This window comes from Juglans microcarpa x Juglans regia, chromosome 5D (genome assembly GCF_004785595.1).
Source record: "Juglans microcarpa x Juglans regia isolate MS1-56 chromosome 5D, Jm3101_v1.0, whole genome shotgun sequence".
Taxonomy (NCBI): domain Eukaryota; kingdom Viridiplantae; phylum Streptophyta; class Magnoliopsida; order Fagales; family Juglandaceae; genus Juglans; species Juglans microcarpa x Juglans regia.
Genome location: NC_054602.1, coordinates 28692048 through 28716246, shown reverse-complemented (window position 1 = coordinate 28716246; position 24199 = coordinate 28692048). Strand labels below are relative to the sequence as shown.

Sequence of the window (24199 nt, the reverse complement as noted above, 5' to 3'; positions counted from 1 at the left end):
CAACACTTTTAATACATATAATTATCTATTATAATAATCAAAATTATTCTAATTTATAATTAGAATAAAAAATCTCAAATTTCCTATATATAGAAAAATAAATATGTCATAATTAGAATGATATATTTTAACAATGAAATTTTATTTTTTGGGATTATAGAGTAAGGTGCAAAAGCATGTCTATTGTATCAGCTGTGCATTGAGGGGATCAAAACCGAGATACTTGCCAATGGAATTGCTAGCGTTTACACTAGTAAAGGCCGCACGCTGACTCAAGTCGTACTTTCAACTATACCCAATCAAAGTCCTAACAGAAGTGCCACTAAAAAAGGTCTTGCAGCGCTAAGACATGTTCGGTTCGGGCGCCTAGTGAGCTGGTCGATCGAGTTGACCAAGTTCGATATCAACTATGTGCCTTGAACGACGGTCAAGGGGCAAGCCCTAGTGGATTCGTCTTCGAGATGTCGAGACCCACTGATGAAGTGCCCCTCCCAACCCCCACCCACAAGGGGCAACTAGTGGCATGTATACATCGACGAATCGTCATGCCTGAAAGATGGAGGTGATGGGGTATATATAGTATCCGATGAGGGCAAGGAAACCTACCACTAGACGTAACGGATGTAAGAGTAAAGGCGAATTTTGAAGTAGTGGTAAACCAGGTCAAAGGGCAGTATGTAGCAAAGAGCAAAAAACTTCAACTCTACCTACAACAAGTATGGGAAGAGCCCGACTTGTTTCGGAGTCTCAACATCAAACAGATCTCCTGAAAAGACAACTTGAGGGCAGATCGACTAGCCATGGCCTCTTCGGGCATGAATGATGCTAAACTATCATGGGAGATGTTCATCATGGTGGTGGAGGTCCTGGTTGTGGGAGTCCTGATAGCAGAAGTAGGAAACGCTATACCCGAATGGGGCCGTGAGATAAGTCAGTTCTTGACCACTGGAGAGTTGCCAACTCAAAAGAATGAGCTGAGGAGAATGAAGAACAGGGTCACCCGGTGGACGAGAATCTGTACAAACGAGGTTTCTCCCCCCCCCCCCCCCCCTCAGGTGTATTTCCCCATAGGAAGCCTAGTGTGTCATCGCGGAGATACATGAAGGAGTTTGCAGAACCATTCGAGTGGAAGGACTTTGGAGGAACATGCGCTGAGAGCAAATTACTATTTTTCCCGAGCCCTTAAAGATGAAGAGAGATTCATACAAAGGTGCAAGATGTGCCGAGTACATGCGTCGGTCCCGCATTTGCCCGCCAGAGAAAATGACATCCATCAATTCCCCTTGGTCATTCATGCAATGAGGGTTCGACATCGTGGGGCCAATGCTGCTGGGAAAAGGTGATGCGAAGTTCTTCTTAGTGGCAGTGGATTATTTCACAAAGTGAGTAGAGGCAGAATTCTTCGCAACAATAACTACCACCAGCGTGACTAAGTTCCTATCGAAGGTCGTGGTGCGCCGATACGGCATACCCTAGGTCATCATCAAGGACAATGGAAAATAGTTTGATTCTGACAACTACAGAAGCTGGTGCGTCGAGCTAGGCATAATGGCCAAGTATTCATCTTGGGAACACCCACAGGCTAACGAGCAGGTGGAGGCGACCAACAAGACCCTAGTGGGAATCTTGAAGAAAAGGTTGGCGCCAAGAAGAGCTTTCTGGAGTTTTGTAGGCATACCACGGTGAAGTCCCCCACTGGACAGACCCTTTCGCATAGTGTATGGGAGTGAGGTGGTCATCCTGGTGAAGGTGGGAATGCCGACTTTTTGAGTTCAACATTTCGAAGAAAGAGTAAATGAAGAAGGCCTACATGTGAACTTGGACTTGGCAGAAGAAATGAGGGATGAAGCCGAGGTTAGAATGGCGGCTGGCAAAAGAAGAATAAAGCAGTACTTAAACTAAAGGGTCAGACATCGGTCATTCAGAGAAGAAAATCTGGTATTAAGGGAAATTGGTGTGACATCCCAGGAAGAAGGGAAGCTCGAGCCAAGGTGGAAAGGGTTGTATGTGATTACATCCTGTCGTAGACCCGGGACGTATTTGCTTAAAGACGCTGAGGGGAAGGAGTTGTCACGCCATAGAATGCGAAGCACCTCAAAAAATATTATGTATAATAATTGCGTGAAATGGGAGTATACCTCCTAGATTGATTTTTCCATGAAAGAATCTCTTTGTTTACATTTTACTAACATGTTACAAGATCCATACACAACAACACCCTTTGCTCGAACCTCCATAGTCAAAGGAGGCAATACTTCTTCTAAGTGTCCTAGTACCTCTCCACTTTTCAGATCCCACTTGGTTCCTCAAACCGATACTCCGCACTTGCACCTTGGTGACTAATCGCCACCAAGTGCTGTCAATTTTAGATCATGTCTGGTTCTTTAGGTCAACACTCCACTCTCAAACCCAGGCGGTCACAAGGGGAATACCTTCCCTAAGTGTCCCTGTCCCTCCTCACCGCCCAGCGTGGTCAATTTCAGATCCTGCTTGGTTCCTCAGGTTGATGCTCTGCGCTCAACCTCAGCGGACCTAGTTGGGAACACCTCTCCTAAGCATTCCAGTCCCTCTTCGCCACCCAGCATGATCAATTTCATATCTCACTTGGTTCTTTAGGTCGATGCTCCATGCTCGGCCCTAGCGACCAATCACCACCCAACGCGGCCAATTTCATATCCCACCTTATTCCTTAGGTTGATGCCCTCTGCTGGAGCCTCGATGAAAAAAAATGGAACACCTCTCCTAAGTGTCCCAATCCTTTCTCGCCACCCAACGCATTCGATTTTAGATCGCACCTGGCTCTTGAGTTTGATGTTCTGCTCTCGAACCTTGGCAACCAATCACCACTCAGCGCAATCGATCTCAAATCTCACCTAGTTCCTCAGGTCATGACAAAACAAGTTCACTCTAGCCTTAAAGTGAAGTTGGGAAAATGCGAACCAACAATTGCACATGTAAAGAACACAAAAAACTGTGTTTGTTATACGATCCGAGCATTACAGAGTACATAGCCCCAATATTGGGCGGAAAAAAAACGAGAGAAAGAGAGAGAGAAGAATAAGAAGAGCGCACAGTATGGGCGACAAGGAAGAATTTTATCACATACATTCACTAGCATTACAAAGTACAAGGTACAAGGTCACAACCCAAGGATGGGGGTTCGAAGGAGGAAAGGTGTCGGGCGTCAAGTCACAGCCCAAGGAGTTGAGGAATTGGAGCGAGGAGCTGTCAAGTCGCAAGGACCTCAGGTTGAGTTCTAGGAGGTTTCCCCTGGGATTCATAGGGATGAAACGCTGTATCTTCTCCAAGCCCTCTCGATAACTATGACCCTAGGACCTATAGTGAACCATCCTCGCCACCACCAGTTGTGGGAGATCCGCATCAGATTGCCCTATGAGGCAGCTAGCTCAGCCGTCAGGGAGACCACCCGCTCTTCGAAGCAACGATCTCGTTTTGGGCCAAACCCAACTAAAATCTTAGGGACATAAACTCCTCTGCCCGAGGCCCGATTTCTTCTCGATTCTGCCAAAGGAAGTGCGACCCAACCTCACCGTTGAGCCATTTCCACTCCTCTAATTCTTAAGAACGCTACTCCTCCAAGTTCCGAAAAGATTGTTCAATCCCTCTAATAGCTTCGCCATGGCCTTGGCAGCACTCCCTCAACTCTGTCAACTCGGCTTCCTGATGAGATAGTCTAGCCCAAATGGCGTCACACTCCTCCTCAATCACCTTGGCTTCACTTTGGGAGCAGCTCATCTCCTCGTCCCTCCTACCCAATTCATCCCTAAGGTGAGCGACTCGATTGCGGAGACGAGCACTCTCATTCTCCATGTCGGCCCGTTCGTCCATGATCCAAGCCACGAGATGGTCAATTCCCTGGCACACATGAGTAGTAAAACTATAAAAAGAGGAAAGACATAACACAATAGACAACAGACATTGTGAAAGAAAGAGCGGTCTACAAACCTGAAGCCAGAGTAGAAGTCAGAGTCCGATGATGGGGAGGAGCGGTCTACAAACCTGAAGAAGAATGACCGACATCCATGGCTGCCGCGAAATTAGCCTTTGCTTGTTCCATGAGGATCTAAAGCTGTCTGGCGAGGGTAGGCCATGCTACGCCTTTGCCCTCTCTGTGCCTCCCCTCCGAGGTAGTGGCAAGGTCGACGCCATGGTCGGAACGACTAGTGAGACGTAGGACTCTTGGCCCACGCTATCTGGTTGTGAAGAGGCCTCGAGCCTCCTAAAGTTGTTGTTGGAGGCCGGTGTGCCCCATGTGGACCCAAGGTAGCTTCTCTTCCTTTCCCCTCTTCCCCTCAGACTGTAAGGCCTTTTTCTCGCCTCAAGAATCAAAAGACTCCCTCAAGAAATTGGGGCCATAAACCCCATACCGATCCAGCATCACCACAAATTGCTCAATGTTCACTCTAGTCAACAAAACTTCGCTCCAAACTTCATCCTAGTGTGCTTCTATACAGGCATAAACCCGCCCAACACGAGCCCGCTCTCGAGCAGATAAGCTTATCACGAAGTCCTTAAGGTCAGGAACGACCCCCCCCCCCCCCCCCCGGCCCCAAAATAGCCCAAATTGGAAACTCTAAATGGATCACCTCCCGAGAAGGGAACTCCCAACCCCGCCCCGACACGAAAAGGAATTGACCAGTCCCTAACATGGCTATACTAAGGTTCCAAATGGGCGATTCAGAACCTCGGGCGGGACCTAAAGCTACACACGTTGCCCTCGTGGCGCTGGATCTGGTGAGTATGAAAAAACTCCCTAATGGTCAAATTTGGATATTCTCTATCCCCATTGCGCAATAATTTGCTTCAGGATACACAAGTGGATATCAGTATCCTCCAAGCATTGGTGTGGAGTTGCGCCGAAGCCAATCCGACGAAATCCAGAACATCCCATACGAGACAGCCAAAGGGAAGCCGCAACCGATTGGAGAACATCATGGAGTAAAGGGCCAATTCTCGGCGAATCCCTTCAAGTCTATAGCCCCTACGTGGGCCCTGGTCTCTCTAGGCTAATGTAGCTGGATATCCTAAACGAGTTACATGCGACGTTGATGTCTGCCCGAGAAATGGATGCCAACTAGTGAGAGAACTTTACTTGTACTATTTTAGCTTTTGATTCACGTTCTTCCCTTTTTATTTCTCTGTAATCAATGAGAAAATTATTAATGCAAGTTTAACTTAATATTCAATTAATAAACCTCGAAATTCTTTTATTCTCTGTTCTACCCCTTCATTTTCTAGTTATTTATTGATTGGCAATTAAACTTTTATTATTCTCAATTTGACCCCTATAATACTTCATAAAATTTACGTTTTGACCTTTTTTCAATTATTTTTTGTATACTTCTATTTCTTTCTATTTCTTACCCATTCTTATGTCTATTTTTTTATTTAAATATATTTTTTAACACCTTTTAAACCCTATAGTTGCAGAAACTTACCTATTTACACTTAAACCCTATTTTACCAAAAAAAAAATTCACTTCACTTTCATTTCCACCAAAGAATCAAGCATATGAAAAGTTACAATTATCCTTGCTAATCCAACAATGGCCAATAAGGTTTACTTCTAGTTCAACCTACACAAAGTAGGTTTAAATATTGTGACTTGGGGGTTTAAATGATCTGTTTGGGTGCAAGAAAAAGAAGTGAAATTTCTAGAGAAAATGCAGAGATGAGTTCGGTCAGCTGCCGTAAGGAAGAAGGAAGTTAAAAAACAGGAAAGAAAGAAAGAAAAATTCTAAACATAAACCTCACTCCCTACACACCCCAATGTTTTTAATCTCGTATCATACAATCCGGTACGATCGGTATTTGCCATACCGGCCATTAGGCCGGTACAGGTATCATATACATTTAGTATCGGTCCAAATACCGGTCAATATTTTAGCCTGTACCAGCTTGTATTGCGGTCTGTACAGGCCAATATTTCGGCCTTTAATTTTTTTTTTTTCATTTTTTCAAGCTACAAGCTTATTTTTTGACCTCCAATTCAGACTAGGCTATTTATAATTTATATATATGTATTTATATATAATTTATTCATATATCGACTATCTTGAAACGGTACACGAAATGGTACCGATACCGAAATATTTCGTTCCAGTGCCTTGACCGGTACGGCATCCTGTACGGTATTCAAAACATTGGCACACCCGCTTAAAAATATATCATTTTACTTTTTTAACTACATAATGAAAATGATTTCAGATATGTTTGTAAGTAAAATAGGATAAAAAAATAATATAATACATTTTTAAGTGAGTGTAGAGAATGTGAACTTATGGGTATCACTGTTTAAAAAGAAATGGAAGAGTACTAATGTGGTCATCTACCACTGTGTCATCACCTCAAGGGTGAAAGACTCTTTTTCCGGCTGCCAAGTGTTTGTAGTTTTGTCTGCCAAATGGCATGCCATGTGTCTGTCATGCATGTCTCTCTCCTTTATTAAAATCTACTGCACACTCTAATTAAGATTAATTCATCATCAAGTTTTTGTTTAAGTTGACTCATAAGCATCATTAAAGAATTTTTTAAAACTTTTATCTTATCCGATGTCTCTACGTTTCTCAATCGATTTACTTGTTTTAAACCCTCATTTTCCCCCGATTTTCAGACAAGATTGCTCTTATATCGGAGAATACTCATTGGGCAGGGATGCACCAAAGGAACTCACGTTGATCGAAGGTAATGGTTTAGCTGATTGGATTAGCAAATCATAGTGCAGCTAGTAAGGATGGTTTTTTTTTAGTTCAATTTCTCAATTCCCTAAGCACTTAATGGGATTTCATGCTAAGGCCGAAGCTGGGTTCCTAGTTTTCGTCAATTGCTATAGTAATACTTAAAGGCATGGTTTGGTTTGGTAGATGATATAAGATTATTTGATCTTATTCTATTTAATCATTACAATTTTTTTAGATTTTCATACAAAATATAATAAATAATTCAAAATTTTTAAATTTCAAAATAAAAATTATATTAAAAAATTATATTTTAATAATATTTTATTCAACTTTCATCGCATCTCATATCATCTCATCTGTGTAACCAAAACTAGTCATGTGCTAGGTGAAATTTAGCTAATCAAAAATAAGAATTTCTTATTGGATTAGACATTATGATATAACATTTTGATATAAGAGCACTCCCAATGGATTCTTTATCTTATCCTTTAAAATACATCACCAAAATTCACTTTTTCTATTTTACATATCGATTTTTATAATATATCATCCATCAGCTTATCTATTTTTTCTCTATATCATTTTTTTATTCTTTTTAAATATTTAATTTCTACCAATAAATTTATAATATCCATATATTTTTTTATATTTACAATTTATTTTTATATACAATGTAAAATAATTCAGTCCTATACACGTAAAACAAAAATATATAAGCCAATAAAAATTAAAAATAAAATCAAATATGAAAAATTTGGTTTAAAAATAATTCCAAGATATTTTTTAGAAGAAAATGAAATATATGTGTTTTAAATGATGAACAATAAAAAGAATTTGCTCACATGATAAAAATCAAAGTAAATAAAAATGAGGGAGTAAATGAAATATCAATAATAAAAAAAAAAATTTACAGGATGAACAGTACCCGCTACATGTAGCGGAGTACTGTAGCTAATTGTATTTTACAATTCATTTTACATAATCAGATGGAGCTTTTTTTAGAACAATTTTTCAAATTATTTACATTTTTTGTATAATACAAAAGCCATTAGGAGTGCTTTAATATTGTAATATAGCTAATCAGACATGATATAACTACTTATCATCTCAATTCTCATTATCTTTCGAGTATCCTATGATGTGGTATTAGATGATTGGAGATTATTTATTATATTTTACTTGTGAACCTATTATCTAATATTACATCATGGAATGATTAGAGGATGATGAGAAAATAAATAATGAATAAATTTTTTCATGAGGAATTACTTATTAGTGTCTCAACAAATTTTTGGGCGCAATAATTTAGCCATATCTTTGTTTATGTTATTTTCTCTCTCCAAAAACCCATCTCCCACATCTAGCTACAATAACTCGAAATTATTCAACAAATTTTATCTCAACTGTAGCAAAGTCATATTATTATCTTATTCTTATTTAAACACAGTAGAACAATGCAATAAAACCATTTTCCTCAGTTTATTTCCCTTTTTTATTCTTATTTGACTTAATATTTCATTCATATTGTTATGATTGTTGAATTGGAAAAAAACAAATTTGTAGATATTCGGCTTAATGCAAGAAAGGTTAAGAAGTTAAGACATTAGATGAATTTGAAATTAGTGCAATCAAAGAATTTTATATATTATTGTTAGATTCATAAAACAAATATAATTGAAAATATAAGTAAAAATAATAATTTAATTAGAATAAACAAAATAACCGTTATGTTATTAAGCATAAAATCATAAAAAAAATGTGCATTAAAAATTATAATAATTAAAATAAAATATAACCTGTAGATCTATAAAATATAACGATAAGAAATTAGATGATAATAATAATAATAATAATAATAATAATAATAATAATAAAGTAAAAAATAAATAATAATATATTAATATATAAAGTTTAGATGGATAACCTAATATGAAATTAGGTTTTAAATGAAATTAGATTTCAAATGAGATAGACAAAACGGAAAAAGTATGAATATGATAGTAGACAGATTTCGGCTGATGAAATATTCGAGCTGAATCTAGTGCTCTAAGAGTATAATTTTTATAAAGGAGGATAGCTTTAAATTTGTAATGGTCAAAGTCTTCAATTTATTCATGGTATTCCTTAGCCGAAGTAAAGATTGATTTATAAAGTCTCAGGTCTTGTCCTTTTAAAAAAAAAAAAAAGGGAACTCACTTCATGGCTGAAGTAACAAATAAACAAGGCCTGCTAGTTTCAGATCATTTGTTCCATTTACATACACAAGGGCTCCCCTGATGTGTTTTATAGGATGACCAACTGATTCAAAACATAACTGTAAATGTCCAAGCGAAAATTAAGAAGATAGAATAGAATATCTAGTGCGTCTATCTAGAGCCACAACAAACATCAGGTTAAAAGAAATGACACTAAGTTCACCATTTTCACATTCTTTTCCATGAAAAATCCAGCTGCACCCACCCACCAAAATATCTGTCAATAATGAAGTGAGGAGAGAACCAAGTACAATAGAATATACCAAAAGCAGTAAGATAATAGTATGGAACAATCTGCTACCTGTCACATAATTCCATTTTACTTCTGGCCCTTCTTCCATAGCACTCCAATCTTCTTCAACATGTTTCCATTTTTCTTCTTAGGCGAATCATCATCCATGTCTTCTGAATAAGGTGAATCCATAGGATTATAGCTGTTGTCATGAGAAGCTGTTCTTTCCACAAATTTCCCATTGTTTGCTGTTGTAAGCATTGCAGCAGCTGCCTCAGCTGCCTTTCTCCACTGATCTGACTGCACCTTTAACCTCCTCAACTCGGCCTCCATTTCTGAATTTGCAGCCTGTGCTGCATCGAGCTGCTCAGTCGCTCGTTCTGCTCTTTGGCTACTTTTATCTGCCTCTTCTGCTATATTGCCAAGTTTCATCAGAGCCTCCCGCTCTGCAGTCCTTGCTGCTTCTGCCAGAGCAACAACCTCATCATTAACTTGATTCCTTTCTAAGTCCCTCTTCTTTATTTCCATCTTGAGCAATTCATTTACCTCAGTGATATTCTGCAACTCTGCCTCCTTATCCAACAAACTTGCCTTCAACTCTGCTAAATCTGCCTCTGACTTCCTCAGGGCCATTGCAAGTTTATATTCTTTTTCACTTGACAGGTTTTTTTCAATCTTCAATTTCAGCTCCCCATTTTCTTCTGAAATACTCTGCAATTCAGTTTCCTTGCCCATCAAACAAACCCTTAACTCCTCAACTTGAGCCTTCAATTTCTTTAATTCCAACTCCATTTCAGCCTCTCGTTGGCATGATTCTGATTTTGTCCGCTCAAGTTGTTCATAGGCACTTCTAATCTGCAACGTGCTCTGAATATATTCTTCCTGGTACCTGACCTCAGCTGCATCTAAAGCAGCTTTAAGTTTACCCACTTCAAGTTTCAGAAAATTAAGCTCCATTTTAAGCTTGTTAGTTTCCTCATTTTCTTCATTTTCCTGAACAATCTTGTAAGTGCCTGTAGGATCCGCCAACTTTTTGCCATTGCTATCAACCACATCTACCTGGAGTGTGCTCACACGTCCCTCCAATGATTCTACTTGCACTTTTGATTGCTCCAATTCAACTGACAAGGAGTTGTACGCTTCCATGGCTTTGATGCCATCTGACCGGAGCATTTCTGCAGTTGCATTCGCTTCTTCCAATTCCCTTTGAGTTTTATTAGCAACTTCTATGGCCCATGCTTCAGATTCTTTGCAATTATTGCATTCAGTATTAAACCTTTCAACCAGGGCGAGAGTTCTAGAAAGTTCCATTCTCAAGCCCTTGATCTCCGCATGTGCTGATTCTGCACTCTTAGCTTGAGTAGCTTCTGATTCAACCACCACTTCGAGCTGAACTTTTAGCTTCTGAATTTCATTCATAGCAGAAGCCAGGGCGGCAGAATCCATAGAGTGCTGCCTCTGGACAGCCTCAAGTTCAGATTGCCATGCTCGATCACGATCCTGGGAGATTTTACGGAGCTCTTGAAGCCGAGCTTCTTCAGAAGCAGAAAGCTCCAGCAGCTGCTGCTGGGATTCCTCAAGCTTTGCTGACATGTCGAAGAGCTCCTGCTTGGCCTCTTCAGCCTCCTGTTGGGCTTTCGTCTTCCATGATTCAGATGAGTTCAGTTGGTCCTTTGCCTTTTTCAGATCCTCTTGGAGTTGAGCAAGCTGCGACTCCAATTCAGAAACTCGGATTGGGCGCTTCTTCTGGAGATCCCAAGACAAAGGGGGATGACATTAAGAGAAGATGAAAAGGATTAACTAAAACATCAAGCAACAGTTGTAAAGAAAATTTTAAAACCGAAACTCAAAATCTTTTGAATAAAATTATGACAATTAAAAACTCAAATGATGCTTTATAAAAGCAGCAGTGCGCGTGTGATTGCCAACATGAGTATGAGCTTCCAGCAGAAACTCTCCAACAAAATCACCTGATTTTTTTTTTTATAAGTAAAAATGAGCTGATTTTATTATTTGTTATTGTGATATACCTCAGAGTTTGGGCTTCGTGATGTCCTACGTTCAATGACTTTAGGACTTTTGTCTTTTGGTGTCCTACTGGCTGGGTCGGAATCTGAGCCCGGTGTCTTGAGTTGGCGAGCAGTCCGAGGTGTCGCAGGAGATTTCTTTTGTGGCACTTCCGAACTGGTTCTGCTTTCAGACTCATGGAGTGACAATCAAATCAGAAAACATATAGATAAACCAAAAATCTATTTACAGCAACCGATGACATTGGCAGCTCAAAATCAAAACGGCATTATTTAGTTTAAGAAATCTTAGTATCAGGGCCATTGATATTCTTGGTGCTGACATACACTTTTGTCAAGTAGAATATAGATGTCCTCATATTTTTCTGTCTATATCAATTCTTACAATGCAGCAAGATGATCCATCTCTTGGAGAGACTGGAAACCATATCCAGAATCAGCTATCTGCCAACCTCACCCACCACGCATATATTGGTGATAAACCAACATTAAAAACATATATGGAAGACTTGGGACAGTACTTCTTTAGCTTTTCAATTTCCCTTTCAGAGACTAATCAAGAAGATATGCACATTGACTGGTTGAAAATGGAATGTGCGCTTTAAAAAATATAGAAGTTGGTTCTCCCAATCTGATGGATAAAGACAAATCATTTGGTGCATGTCGGTCCTCAAAGAGTTCAATAAGTACACACTCTGATACGTATTTTACATTAAATGCTCTTCAGATGAGTTTTTTAAAACCTTGGGTCAAACTCATTGCTTGAAACTTTGTCTTGCATTACTGTCACACACAACACTTTTTTTATTTTTTCCTTTCAGATACTTCCTGGAATAGCAATGGTGCAACAGGCTAACATTCATATCTTCCACAGAATTTTGAATGAAATTATGCAAACCGTTTAGTTTATTCCAAATATAGTCTATTCGAAAAATTTTGACTCCCTGCATTCTTTATGAATATCAAAAACAAAAATAAGTCACAGCAACCAAACTGGATAATACTGGAATCCACCTTAAACAGTCCAAATTCAAATCACGAGGATAAAAGTTAGAATAATGTCGAACAAAAGATTAATCACAATGCTGTCAAAGGCTCGTAACAAACATTTTTACCTTGCTTTTGGTGTCTGCATTTTTTTTTTTTTTTTTTGTGATCTCCTTGTGTAAAAGTGGTAATAAGGGATAAAGTAATGATCCCTCCTTCAAAGTGGACCCACAGCACCTGCCGTAGTTCTGAGAAATACTTGGATGAGAAAAAATGAGGATAGGGAATATAATATATATTATGGAAAAAACGAATAAATAGTTGATAAAAGAAAGCTAGCTCAAGTCCATTTTCAGCCTCAAAGCCTAACAAACAAATAACACAATCGCTTGGAAGAAACTCCACAGAAACTACCTCCACTAACACCAACCAAAACCACTAGACAAGAAATAAAATAAATATAAGAAATAAGATAGAAAAAAAAAATTGCAACAGAAATATTTTATTAGATATGATTATACAATCAATCTGTCAAACTTTAAATCCTCATCTTTCCTTTTTCTTTCCTTTCACTCCGGTACTTTTTCTTATACTATGGTCCCAACCCACTATTGAAGCCACTGTGGGCTAGAAGAAGGAAATTAATAAATTGGCTACAAAAAGGTAATCAAATACCTTTTTCCGAAAATTTATGGGCATATTTATTTATGTATCCATGTTCAAACGGAGCACAAATAGACCACATTTATCTTATTCATATTTTGTTCAAAATCATGAGCAGATCTAGAAAAATGCTTGAAAATACAAGACAAGAAAAATGGGACCCCTCAATGTTGGCTAATCTAACAAACCTCCCCATCTGCGTTCCTCAAATTTCGTTTCTTTTAACAATTTTTTCTTTTCCCTCAAAAAAGTAGCAAATGAAATAATCATGGCAAGCTTAAATCAGATAAAGCAAGAGAAATTCATATTGAAGTAGGATAAAAAAAGAAAAGGAGGCGAAAGCACTAACTAAGAAGAAATAAATATATCAATTAAAAAAATAAAGAAGACAAATATATATTATTTATATATTGAAATGAAACTTTGCAGTAAAAATAAAGCGAGACCAGACAAATGAGAGCTTCTGGGCTTTCAAACTGGTTGAATTTATGACCTTTGAAACGCTTAGATCTAATCACACTCTGGGTCTAAATCCCCGATCGGATGCAAATGATAGGATGAAGAACTAAAACAGAGAAAGCATAAACAGAGCTTTGATCAGCTCAGCCAAAAGATGAAAGAAAGAATCACTCTTCTGAAATGTTGACGTACTTCCAAAAGCATACAAAACTAAAAGTATCAAAACTTCAGCTCTTCTTCTTAGAAAGCACTTTAGAAACGTTCAAGACTTTCAGCTTAACCACAAACCCACATTTCCATTCCAAAGCAGAAGCACCCCAGAAAACGAAAACCTCTCTCTCTCTCTCTCTCTCTCTTTTTCCTCGAACACACAAGGGTAACTGATAGCAATCAACCAAATAAACGTTTTGACAAAACCAAAAACATCTCATCCTTAATTAGCAAAAATCAAAAAAAAAAAAAAAAAAAACTATTTTTGAAAAGGTAAAATAAGAAAACATATAAAAACAAGGAAAGAAGCATTGCTGAGAAAAGAAATATAAACATGAAATACCCCAAAACAACAGTTTTTGTCTTACCAGAAGGCCTTTCAGACTCTGTGAACTCTGGAGGACGTTGGTCTCGTTGGAGTTGGTTGATTGGTTTTTCTTCTTTCTTTCTTTCTTTCTTTTTTTCTGGTGGGAGTTTCAAAACCCGAGAAAACCCTAGTTTTGAAAGAGAAGAAAGAAGGGCATTTGCGCCTTTGTAGTGTCTCGCACTCGTAGGCTCAGGCTGTTGGTAGGAGCTTCGAACAGCTTTGCTTCTGAACTCAGTTCCCGAGTCCCTATCTGTATTTTGTTTTGTTTTGTTTTGTGTTTTTGTCAGTGGAGGGAAGTTTAGTCATCTGCGTAGGTACGGTGCGTTGCTCTACAGCATGGATACTTAGGCCACGCTCTTTCTCCACGCCCTTTCCCACGCTCCCCAATCACATGCATTCAGTGTATTTTTATGGGTAAAATAAATGCATTGTGAAAGAGAAGATAAATACTTCATCTGTGCGGAAGGATATTCTCGTAGAAAAATGTAATCCACCGGTCATTATTCATCTTTATACTTTATATTTATAATTTTTTTAAAATATAGAGATATATTTCATAAAATAATAAATAAATAGTTACTGATAAGAAATTCCGTCATCGGAGCTAACGTATATAAATAAAATTTGTGAAATTTGATAAATACTTCATGATTTAGTCGGAAAGGTGGTGTCGGAACAATCTATTACTTAGAACAAGGCCCCACAAATAATATAATGCCTTAGTATATTTTTAAAAAAGATTGTAAAATAAGATAAATATTCTAGATATTCTATAATGATAGTGATAAAAGCTTATGCATTGGTGAGTGAAAAATATCTACATTTCTTTTTTTCTCTATGAATGTTGAGAAAAACTTTGAATTTATCAGTGTCATAATGAAAAATTATTTTTATCAGACATTATTTACTATACTACACTCTACATTTTATAAAAAAAAAATTATAAATATAGAGTATAAAAATAAATAATAACTGATGCATAAAATTTTTCGTATCACAATACTGTATAATCTTCTCAAAGAATATACAAATAATTTTCCTCCCGTTTCATTTCCTTACCAACATAAAAAGACACATTTTACAGCATTGTTCCACAGTCACAACTCGAAGAACAAAAAAGAAACAAATGTAATTCATCAATAAATTTCATTTTGCGAAACTAAACGCAATGGAGGCCATGTCGTCATGTTGACGAGGTCAAAAATCATTAATTTTGAGTCTCACATTCCAAAATTAATACAATAAATAAAACATTATAAGTTTTTTTTTCTTTCTTTCTTACTTTTTGAAAAACAACGAGATTAGAAGTAGAAAAATTCAACGCCAATCATGATACATTGATACCCATTTATATATCATCAGATTACAAGATCATTGACAAGTTTTTGTCATTAAAAGATCCAACCCTCAAATCCCAGATAAGATCACAAATGTGGGATTCCAATTTTGTAGAACCACTAAGGTTTATTTAGGATTGTTTTCTTCATTTATTATTCGAAAATTCTATATACACTCATTTTTACGTACACATTTATGACTGTATCATTTCTTTTTAATATAAAATAATTGTTAAATTTTGTTACATCAACAAAGTATACAAAGAATATGCATAATTAACTAACTGTATGTAAAAGAATTTTTTATTATTAGTTGTCCACTATCTAATGGGACATTTAAGCCATGAAAATAAGGGGCACGTTTCTTCTTTTCAACAAAGCATTTGCATTTGCATATAAAAAAAAAAATTAAAAAAAAAAAATAATCGTTTGCATGTGCCTACGCCTTCTACCCCTTCTTTTTTTCTTTTTTTTTAAAGGTTCTATTCCTTCTATTTAAGGGCAATGCTCCCCCATTGGGAAATCATTGTGGGACGGTGAGCTTATTCACGTTTAATTGGGCCACCCAAAGGCCAAATTCCACCAATGCACACCATTCCAAACTGACATGTTAATATTATGGTCATGCCAATAAATGTATTTATATTTTTTTCCTAAACCAAAATTAAAAAAAGAAAAAAAAAAGAAATTTTGTTAAATAATCTTATATGCCGAATTTCTAAATAAATATTTACTTAAAATATATCGCATCAACAAATATGATTAAAAATGATAAAATTTAATATTAAAATGATAAAATTGAATCTTATGAAATGTAACTTCATTGTAGAATTGGAGTTGTTAACCAAAACCTACATTGAAACTCCTTAATTTATAGTGGCATATTATCATAGATGGATAAAGGGTATTTTTAAAAGAATAATGCTATTATACCGTTTCATTTTGTTTTTTCATTTTGACCACTCATGTATTTAAATTTTTTTAAATTTTTTTTATTTACTAATTAAGGAAGTGATTATTAATATATTGATATTTTTATATTTTTTAAAAAATATTTAAAAAATATAAATAAAAACAAATAAAAATAAATAAATTTTACTTAATAGACATGCGATTACCGTTGAGCGGCAACCTAACAGCACTCTTCTTAAAATCCAGCCAATATGGGATGGGAAGAAAAACGAATATTATTGTTGATGGGCCCTACTTGTAGGTAATAAAATACTGTATATGTATTGGATGAGAGTGGAACCTTTCCTCTGCTACTTTTTGTTTGATGACATATCCACTAATAAAAGCATACATATATCAAAGGTAACGGAAATATTTTTTATGTTTGTTTAAGGATAGATGTCTTTGCTTTGTTTACAATGAAAGCTAGAAAGCAATTATTTTATAGCTTATGATTTTCATTATTTTCTTTTAACAGAAAACCACCTAATGCAATCCATATGACAAGCTATATATTTTTTAAGTTGGGTAGACTCAATCATTAAAATGAAAATATATTGAAATAAATACAAAAATAAATATGTGGATAGTGTATCGTATAAAAGCTTTTAAATAGAATTATTCTTTTCTTCAACACGCCAATAGTGTTTTTTAAGTTTTTTTTTTTATGTTTCTTGTTTTATTTATTTGTGAATAGAAAGACGGTGGTAATATTTTTGTAGACTTTATTACTTGTTTTATATATACTTCTTTTACATGCGAAAAAACATTGCATATAAAAATGATTAATTTGATCCCCACATACCACATTATATTGATTTAAAACCAAAAAAAAATTGGTATTGAGAGTACTTCAGGTATTCTCAGAATACATCACTACTATTTATTATTTTATTATTATCTTTCACCTACATTTTACTATTATTCTATATTTTATCATTACTTTTTCACTACAATTCACAAAATATTTGAGAATGCATCGCTACCCAAACTCAAATTCTTAAAATAAATAATCTAATTTGAAAAAATAAAAAATATAATATGATTTTTGTTGGACATGGTGATGTTAGAGTTGTTATTGGGGTGTAAGGAGGGGGACATGGGGATTTGGAAACACCTTGGAAATCATATGTTCGGTATAATGACACAAAGGATCCTATTCTTGCACCGTAAGCAAGAGGGAAAGGCCGTACACATCCATCATACACAAAACTTGTTTCATTTCATTGACATCAAATTCATTACAAAGACACCACACCGAGTGTAGAAACTATGAAGTATATATTGCCTATGAAAACTACAACAAACTAACTCAATATTCTTCGGATAATATATCACACAACCCATATTTTATAGTTTGGAAATCCTTTTCATCAAAATTAACCAATATTATGAATTTTTTGTTTTTTTTTTTTTTTATGATCTTGCGACATTCTCATATTCTTTAATGAGAATAATTTAGAAGTTAGAGATTAACCAATACTATGAATATTTTTTTTTTTTATGATCTTGCAGTCTGATGACATTCTCACATTCTTTAATGAGAATAATTCAGAGGTAATCCTGACGATATCTACAACCCATAATTAAATAATAAAAAAAAAGGGAAAAAAATCAGTTACAATTGGTTGAGTTATTGTTTAGGAACATTAAGCAAAACTCACATATTTTAGTATTGCCAACCCACATAATTGCAGTGATTATTACTTATAATAATGGTAGCATGTAACATGTACATCTTCAAGGAAACAAATCAAATCAGATGGTAGGATTTCTCAAGGGAAAAAAATCATATAAGGTGGTGGAATAAGAAAGAAGGATCAAAATGCTCCCAAGGTATTTATCATGTTCACTTTATTTTAATTCAGATAATGACATTTAAATTATATTATCAAAAGATTTAGGCATATTTGACAAACATGAGAATTTTTTAAATTTTCAAAATTTCTCGTAACTTTATTCTCAAATATCACTAAAAAATAAAATACTTTTTAATGTCAAGTTTTCAACTTTTTCATTTAATCACTATCTAATTATTATTTAAACACAAAAATCAATACAAATTTTATAAACTTCAAAATAAAATACAAAAATTTATACAACTTTTACAAATTTCAAAATAAACATAAAAATCAATTAAACTTTTACAAATTTTAAAACAAAAGTAATATTGAAAAATTACATTTAAGATTTTTTAATTTTATCTATTCACTTTCATAAATTCTAATACAATGTTTATTTTAAAATATATTTTTATTCAAATTTTTCTCTCTCATTTTCCAAAATTCAATAAAATATTTTCACTCAAACTATTTCACAACTAGTCACAAAATTTTGAGATACTTTAAGTATCCAAACATGCCTTAAAGTTTAAAATGTGAGAAAATAAAACAACTAAAAGGGTAAACACTGGTTTGTTTGTTTTCACAACACATCTCATTTCATCTCATCCCAATTTATCTAATCATTATAATTTTTTTTAATTTTCATATAAAATAAAATAGACAATTTAACTTTTTTAAATTTCAAAATAATAATAATATTAAAAAAATATATACTCTAATAATATTTTATTCAAATTTTAACTTTTATCTCAATTTATCTCATCTCTCTGTAAAAACAAAAGAGGCCAAGTTGATAGTGTAGAAAACTAAGGGTGGTCACTCTCTAATAGTGTCATTGAGAAGGCCATTTTTTTTTTTTTTGTGATTTATTTTCAAACATTTTTTAAAATAAAATAAAAATCACAAATTCATTAAAAAACACTTTTAAGTAATAATAATAATAATAATAATAATAATAATAATAGGGCCGACGGAATGGGATGCTATAAACGAATGACTATTCGTTTAGTTACATTTTCAATTTACAGTCTTAATTATATGAGCAAATTTTAGTTTACATTCGCAGTGTATAATTGTTTCAAGTGAAGAAAAGGTAATAATTTATGGGTGAAATACTATAAAATATATATCAAGATTAACTAAAAACAGTGAATTATCTTTTATTTTTCTTAAAAAGAACAACATTAATAAAACTTTTATTATTATTATTATTCTTATTAATTAGGTAGCAAGATATACATACGAATAAGGGCGTGGGATCTTACCAAACACTTCATTATAACCACTACAACGCCATTCCTTATCAACTGGATGGGTACCACCTTGAATGCTGGTTTTGATACACTGTAAATCCACAGTTAATTCGGATGATTGGGTACACTATGCAATTTTATTTTATATCGGAGCGGATGGTTGGAACCGGCTTCGTTTGTATTCATAATTACTCTCAACGCATCTCAACTCATTATTATAATTTTTTTAAATTCTAATACAAAATATAATAAATAATTTAACTTTTTCAAATTTTAAAATAATAATAATATTAAAAAATAATATTCTAACAATATTTTATCATCTCAACTCAACTCAACTCAATTCACTTCAACATCTAAACGCAACCTAATTCTCTTATTTGAAAAACTAGCTTTATCTCATCTGATCCAAAGGATCTTTGGCTAAAATATACATGCATTTGGATAGAATTAGGAATTGGAATTGAAAAACTCTACTCATCATCTTCACATCATACACCACGCATAATTTTTTTATTATTTTATTTTTTTTCTCTTACTAAATGTATGATGTATGGATGATGAGTAGAAAAAATCAATTAATTTATGAAAAATAAACTAAAAAAATAAAAATAAGTGTGATGTATGGTGTGTGAGGATGATAAGTAATAAAGTTTATTGAAAAACTCTACTCATCATCCTCACAGTATACACCACGCATAATTTTTTTATTATTTTATTTTTTTCTCTTACTAAATGTATGATGTATGGATGATGAGTAGAAAAAATAATTAGTTTATGAAAAATAAAATAAAAAAATAAAAATAAGTGTGATGTATGATATGTGAGAATGATGAATAGTAAAGCTTATTAGAATTACATTTAGATTTAAAATAAACCATGATTTCAAAATTCAAAATTTTATAAAGGACTTGAATACTAAACGCCAAAATTTAAACCTCCTCCCAAAAACACACTATTAGTTATTTATTTATGGATAAGCACAAACCCTACTGTTTGGATGAAAGAACAAACAATCAATAGGTTTTATTTCATCCAATCACTGTTATATATTTCCATTCAATAAATACATCAAAGTCTTAAGTTCTGTGCCCAAACTTGAAGGTTAAAAGTAATAAAAAAAAAAAAAGATAAACATAAACATAAACATAAGAAGATGACTTTGAATCTTTATGGTGGAACTCGATTCACGTGTCACATAAAAAATTTGTCAATAGTAGTAAAATATTTTGAGTTAAAATATTTTATGAATTTTAAAAAATTAGAGAGAAAAAATTGAATAAAAATATTATAAAATTAAAATATTATTAGAATATAATTTTTTATTATTATCTTGTTTTGAAATATGTAAAAGTTAAATTATTTTTTATATGTTAATTAGAAGTTTGAAAAAGTTATAATGATTAAATGAAAAAATTTAAAATTTAAAATTTAAAATTTAAAAGTGTTTGTATTTATAGTGTTTGGATGTTGAAATGAGAATGAGATAAGATGAGACCATCTTGCAATCCAAACGGGACCTAAATCTTTATCGTAAAACTTAATTTACGTGTCTATCTTTTTTCTACTCTAAATTTGAAGAGATCTTAATTCCATAAATTATATATATTAAATTGAGCTAAGTAATATATGAAAGATCTACTTTAAAAATATGATTGCTTTATGAAAAATGTTAAATGTACTTAAGAAAAATTTACAAAAATCATATTTATTCACGTGTCAGTTATTGATGTGTTAAAAATCATAAAATTTGAATTTCAAAATAAAACAAACAAAATTTATTAGTAAATGTGTAAATAAAACTGTAAAAACATGTAGCACTACTTTATCTTATCAAATTATTTAAAATTAGAGAAATGTTTTTTTTTTTACTTAATGATTGAGAAAGTATTTTTTTAATGATATTGAGAATTTTTGTAAAAAAATATTAAAAAATGTATTTAAAAAAAAAACGTCGGGGTCTCATGTGTGGCTGTAGAGCCACTCTTAAAATTAAATAAATTATAAAAAAAAATCTAGAACCACCCAAAAACGATGGTGGCAAACCACCTCAGCCTGGGTAGATCTCGCGCCACGTTGACGCCTGAGCAGCCATGCATAGACCACGGTATGGTGGATCTCACCAACTCGAGCCCAAGGTGGCCGTAGGCTTTTTGTGCTTACTGGAGTGGACCACCCCTTGTCATTTTTTTATTTTTATTTTTTAAATGGATCTAATCCAATGTGCATTTTCCTATTTTTTAATAGAAAGCTAAAGTAAAAGGCTTAAATTGCACCAGGTCCTGATTGTAGATTAATTCATTTATATATCATATAATTTTCAAAGCATAGACTTGGCTGTCATGAAATCACATTATCAGCTATCCAAACTCCAAATATAAAGGAATTACGTCCATAAAGAAATCTTATAAAAATAAATTTATAAATAACGTGACATAATATAATATATCATATCTATTTACAATATAATGCACTTTATAATCTAATATACTATATTAGGCAAGGCTCGAAAAATTGAAATTGGGTTTAGAATTGGATAAGGACTTGTTCAATATATGATTCAACAAATTGAATCAGATGAGTCATGATAATTTTGAATTGAAATATTTCAATGTTTGGGAGGGATATTTCCCACCCGGCCCATTTTGGATGGGCTTGAGCCCAACATTGAATCCCAGCCCAACTCAAGCCTCACTACTCCAATGTCCCAAAGTCACCAAAAGCGTGCAGCCCTCAAGGTCATATAAGAGAAAGAAGGATATGTAACATGGGAAACCATGCACAAGGGACAGATAAGACCCGTCGACTCTGACATCTCCTGTTACACCTAACTTTGAGAAATTACATTAGTGGGACAAACGGAAGATGCAGATGACCCTCCATTCTCTGATGGAGGGGACCAGAAATAGTTGCGCCATACATGCCAGAAGTCACACCGCATTAAAGGCCTTAACCCAGATAATCACATCGCATTAAATGCTCAGGCAAAGATGGATGCGGGTGGGACGGCTAGGGGTGGCAATATGTGACACAACTCATTAATCCAACACCAACACAATACAATAAAAGCGAGTTATGGTTTAGTGTTAACATGTTCGGGTCAAAACTGGTTGACCCGTTAAGACACGTTTGCTTAACGGATCACTAACGGGTTAACCATTTATGATCCGTTAAGAAAATAAAATTTATCTTTATACACCTAAAACTCAAAAAACCCTAACTCTAACACTTCTAATCCACGCCGCCCCCCCCTCCAGTTCTCTTCACTTCCTTTCTCTTAAGTCCTGAGTCGCTAACCCACACCACCCCCCTCCAGTTTTCTTCACGGTGATGCCACCGTCGCCCACGTAGACTCAGAGTCCATCACCCATCCAATTCTCTTCACGTCGTTCATCACCCATGTAGACTTAGAGTCACGGACTCATGCCGCCCGTCGGCCACTGTAAGTCAACCCAGCCAAGATTTCTACTCTACCTTTACCTATTGTTTAGTTGCCGAGAAAAAAGAAAAAAAGATGGGAAAACGATGATTAGATGGAAAAAAAAAAGATTTATCTACATATTTGTATCAGCTTGGAAATAGATATCACAAAGGATTTAAAATATTTGGCTCTTTTCAAGTTTGCCTGTATTAGAGTACTGTAATGGATATATGTGTATCTGGAAATAGATGGAGTAATAGGATGTATGATGAAATGGTGAACACAGGAAGAAGATGGAATCTATTAAAATTCATATGCATGGGTGTGTTCAGCTTCCTCCTTTCTTCCTCATGTGATTTCTTTTCTGATCTTGTAACAGCCTATAATCTATTTATCCTGTTCTTTTAATATATGAGGTTGTAGAATTTCAATTAAGAACTCAATTCCTTTTAGCAAGACTAATCCATTAGATGTTGTTGAGTAGATTCAAAAGTATTTTTTTTCTAGTGTCCAAATGAATTTTTCAACTAGGAATGGACAAATAAATTATTCACATTCCATTTTTTTAAAGCCTATTTTGTATAACTCAGGATTCCTAAAATTATTCACATTCTTTTTTGTACCCAATTTGCAAGATTGAGAGTAGCAGATCAATTTTTGTGCCAATTATTCACGCACACGCTGACAATTTGTTGAGGTCAATAATAAACTTGCAGTAAACTTTTGTCAATGTGAAAACCAAAACTACTTGACTAGACTGGACTTTTTGGAAAAGTTGTGATCATCCAAACTAGTGGTTGAGCATGCATGTGTATATATATATATATATATATATTTTTATATATATATATAATCTTTTAGGTCTTGACTTTGCGAAGGATTCCTCGTGATCTTTTAGGTCTTGACTTTTACATGCACGCATATATATAATCTTTGATCATCTATATCTCTATGCAAAAAATAAACCTTGAGACATAACTGCATATACTAAAATTTATATTTGTTCTTGTTGTTTGTTATCAGATGAGTTTAGCAGTAGGAGAAAATGACGATTTGATTTATTTGGACCTATTTGACTCAGAAAATTTTCAAAATGAGGAATCTAAAGCAACAATGGCAAAGAGGACGCTCCACTTCCTTCTTCAAGTTCTAAAATTGTTTAGATCTGTATTTTTATCAGATTTAGGATTATAACATTAATATATTTACAATGTGTGTTTTGTTTATTATATTTGTGATGTAATTTTAATAATGAATATTATTACAATGTGTAGATCATATTTGTTTGGATTGTAATTTTAGACTTGTAGTTAGTTTTTTTATTTTTATAGGTATTATTTATATTTAAATATTTATATAAAATCAATCAAGTCAAACGGGCCGTATTGTGCTTGTTCAACCCATTAACGTAAACGGGTTGTATCGTGTCGTGTCGTATCGTGTCAATTTATTTTGTATTTACTAACAAGTCGTGTCGTGTTAACCCGTTATC

At 34.2% G+C, this 24199-nt stretch overlaps 1 protein-coding gene across 3 annotated transcripts; it reads right to left on the bottom strand.

Moving 5' to 3' along the window:
• Nucleotides 1–8792: 8792 nt before the first annotated feature.
• Nucleotides 8793–14174, bottom strand: LOC121266125 (interactor of constitutive active ROPs 2, chloroplastic). 3 transcript variants are annotated; one of them, XM_041169857.1, is made up of 5 exons: nt 13878–14174; nt 12331–12451; nt 11219–11378; nt 9258–10934; nt 8793–9173 (listed from the first exon to the last, which is right to left on the bottom strand). In XM_041169857.1, the coding sequence occupies exons 2-4, from the start codon at nt 12348–12350 to the stop codon at nt 9276–9278; spliced, it is 1839 nt and encodes a 612-aa protein (XP_041025791.1). In that variant the 5' UTR covers nt 12351–12451; nt 13878–14174; the 3' UTR covers nt 8793–9173; nt 9258–9275. The 3 variants fall into 3 exon arrangements, with proteins under 3 accessions (XP_041025791.1, XP_041025790.1, XP_041025793.1); XM_041169856.1 differs by having other exon boundaries at nt 12331–12450; nt 13903–14174; XM_041169859.1 differs by lacking the exon at nt 13878–14174 and adding an exon at nt 13517–13675 and having other exon boundaries at nt 12331–12450.
• Between the last annotated feature and the right edge of the window lie 10025 nt (nt 14175–24199).

Excerpts from the sequence above, each read along its gene's own strand:
- LOC121266125 (XM_041169857.1), bottom strand. The coding sequence starts at position 12,350 with ATGCAGACACCAAAAGCAAG. Across the intron at positions 11,379-12,330 it reads ATGCAGACACCAAAAGCAAG|AACCAGTTCGGAAGTGCCAC; the intron begins GTAAAAATGTTT and ends GTCTGAAAGCAG. Across the intron at positions 10,935-11,218 it reads CACGAAGCCCAAACTCTGAG|AAGAAGCGCCCAATCCGAGT; the intron begins GTATATCACAAT and ends TGGGATCTCCAG.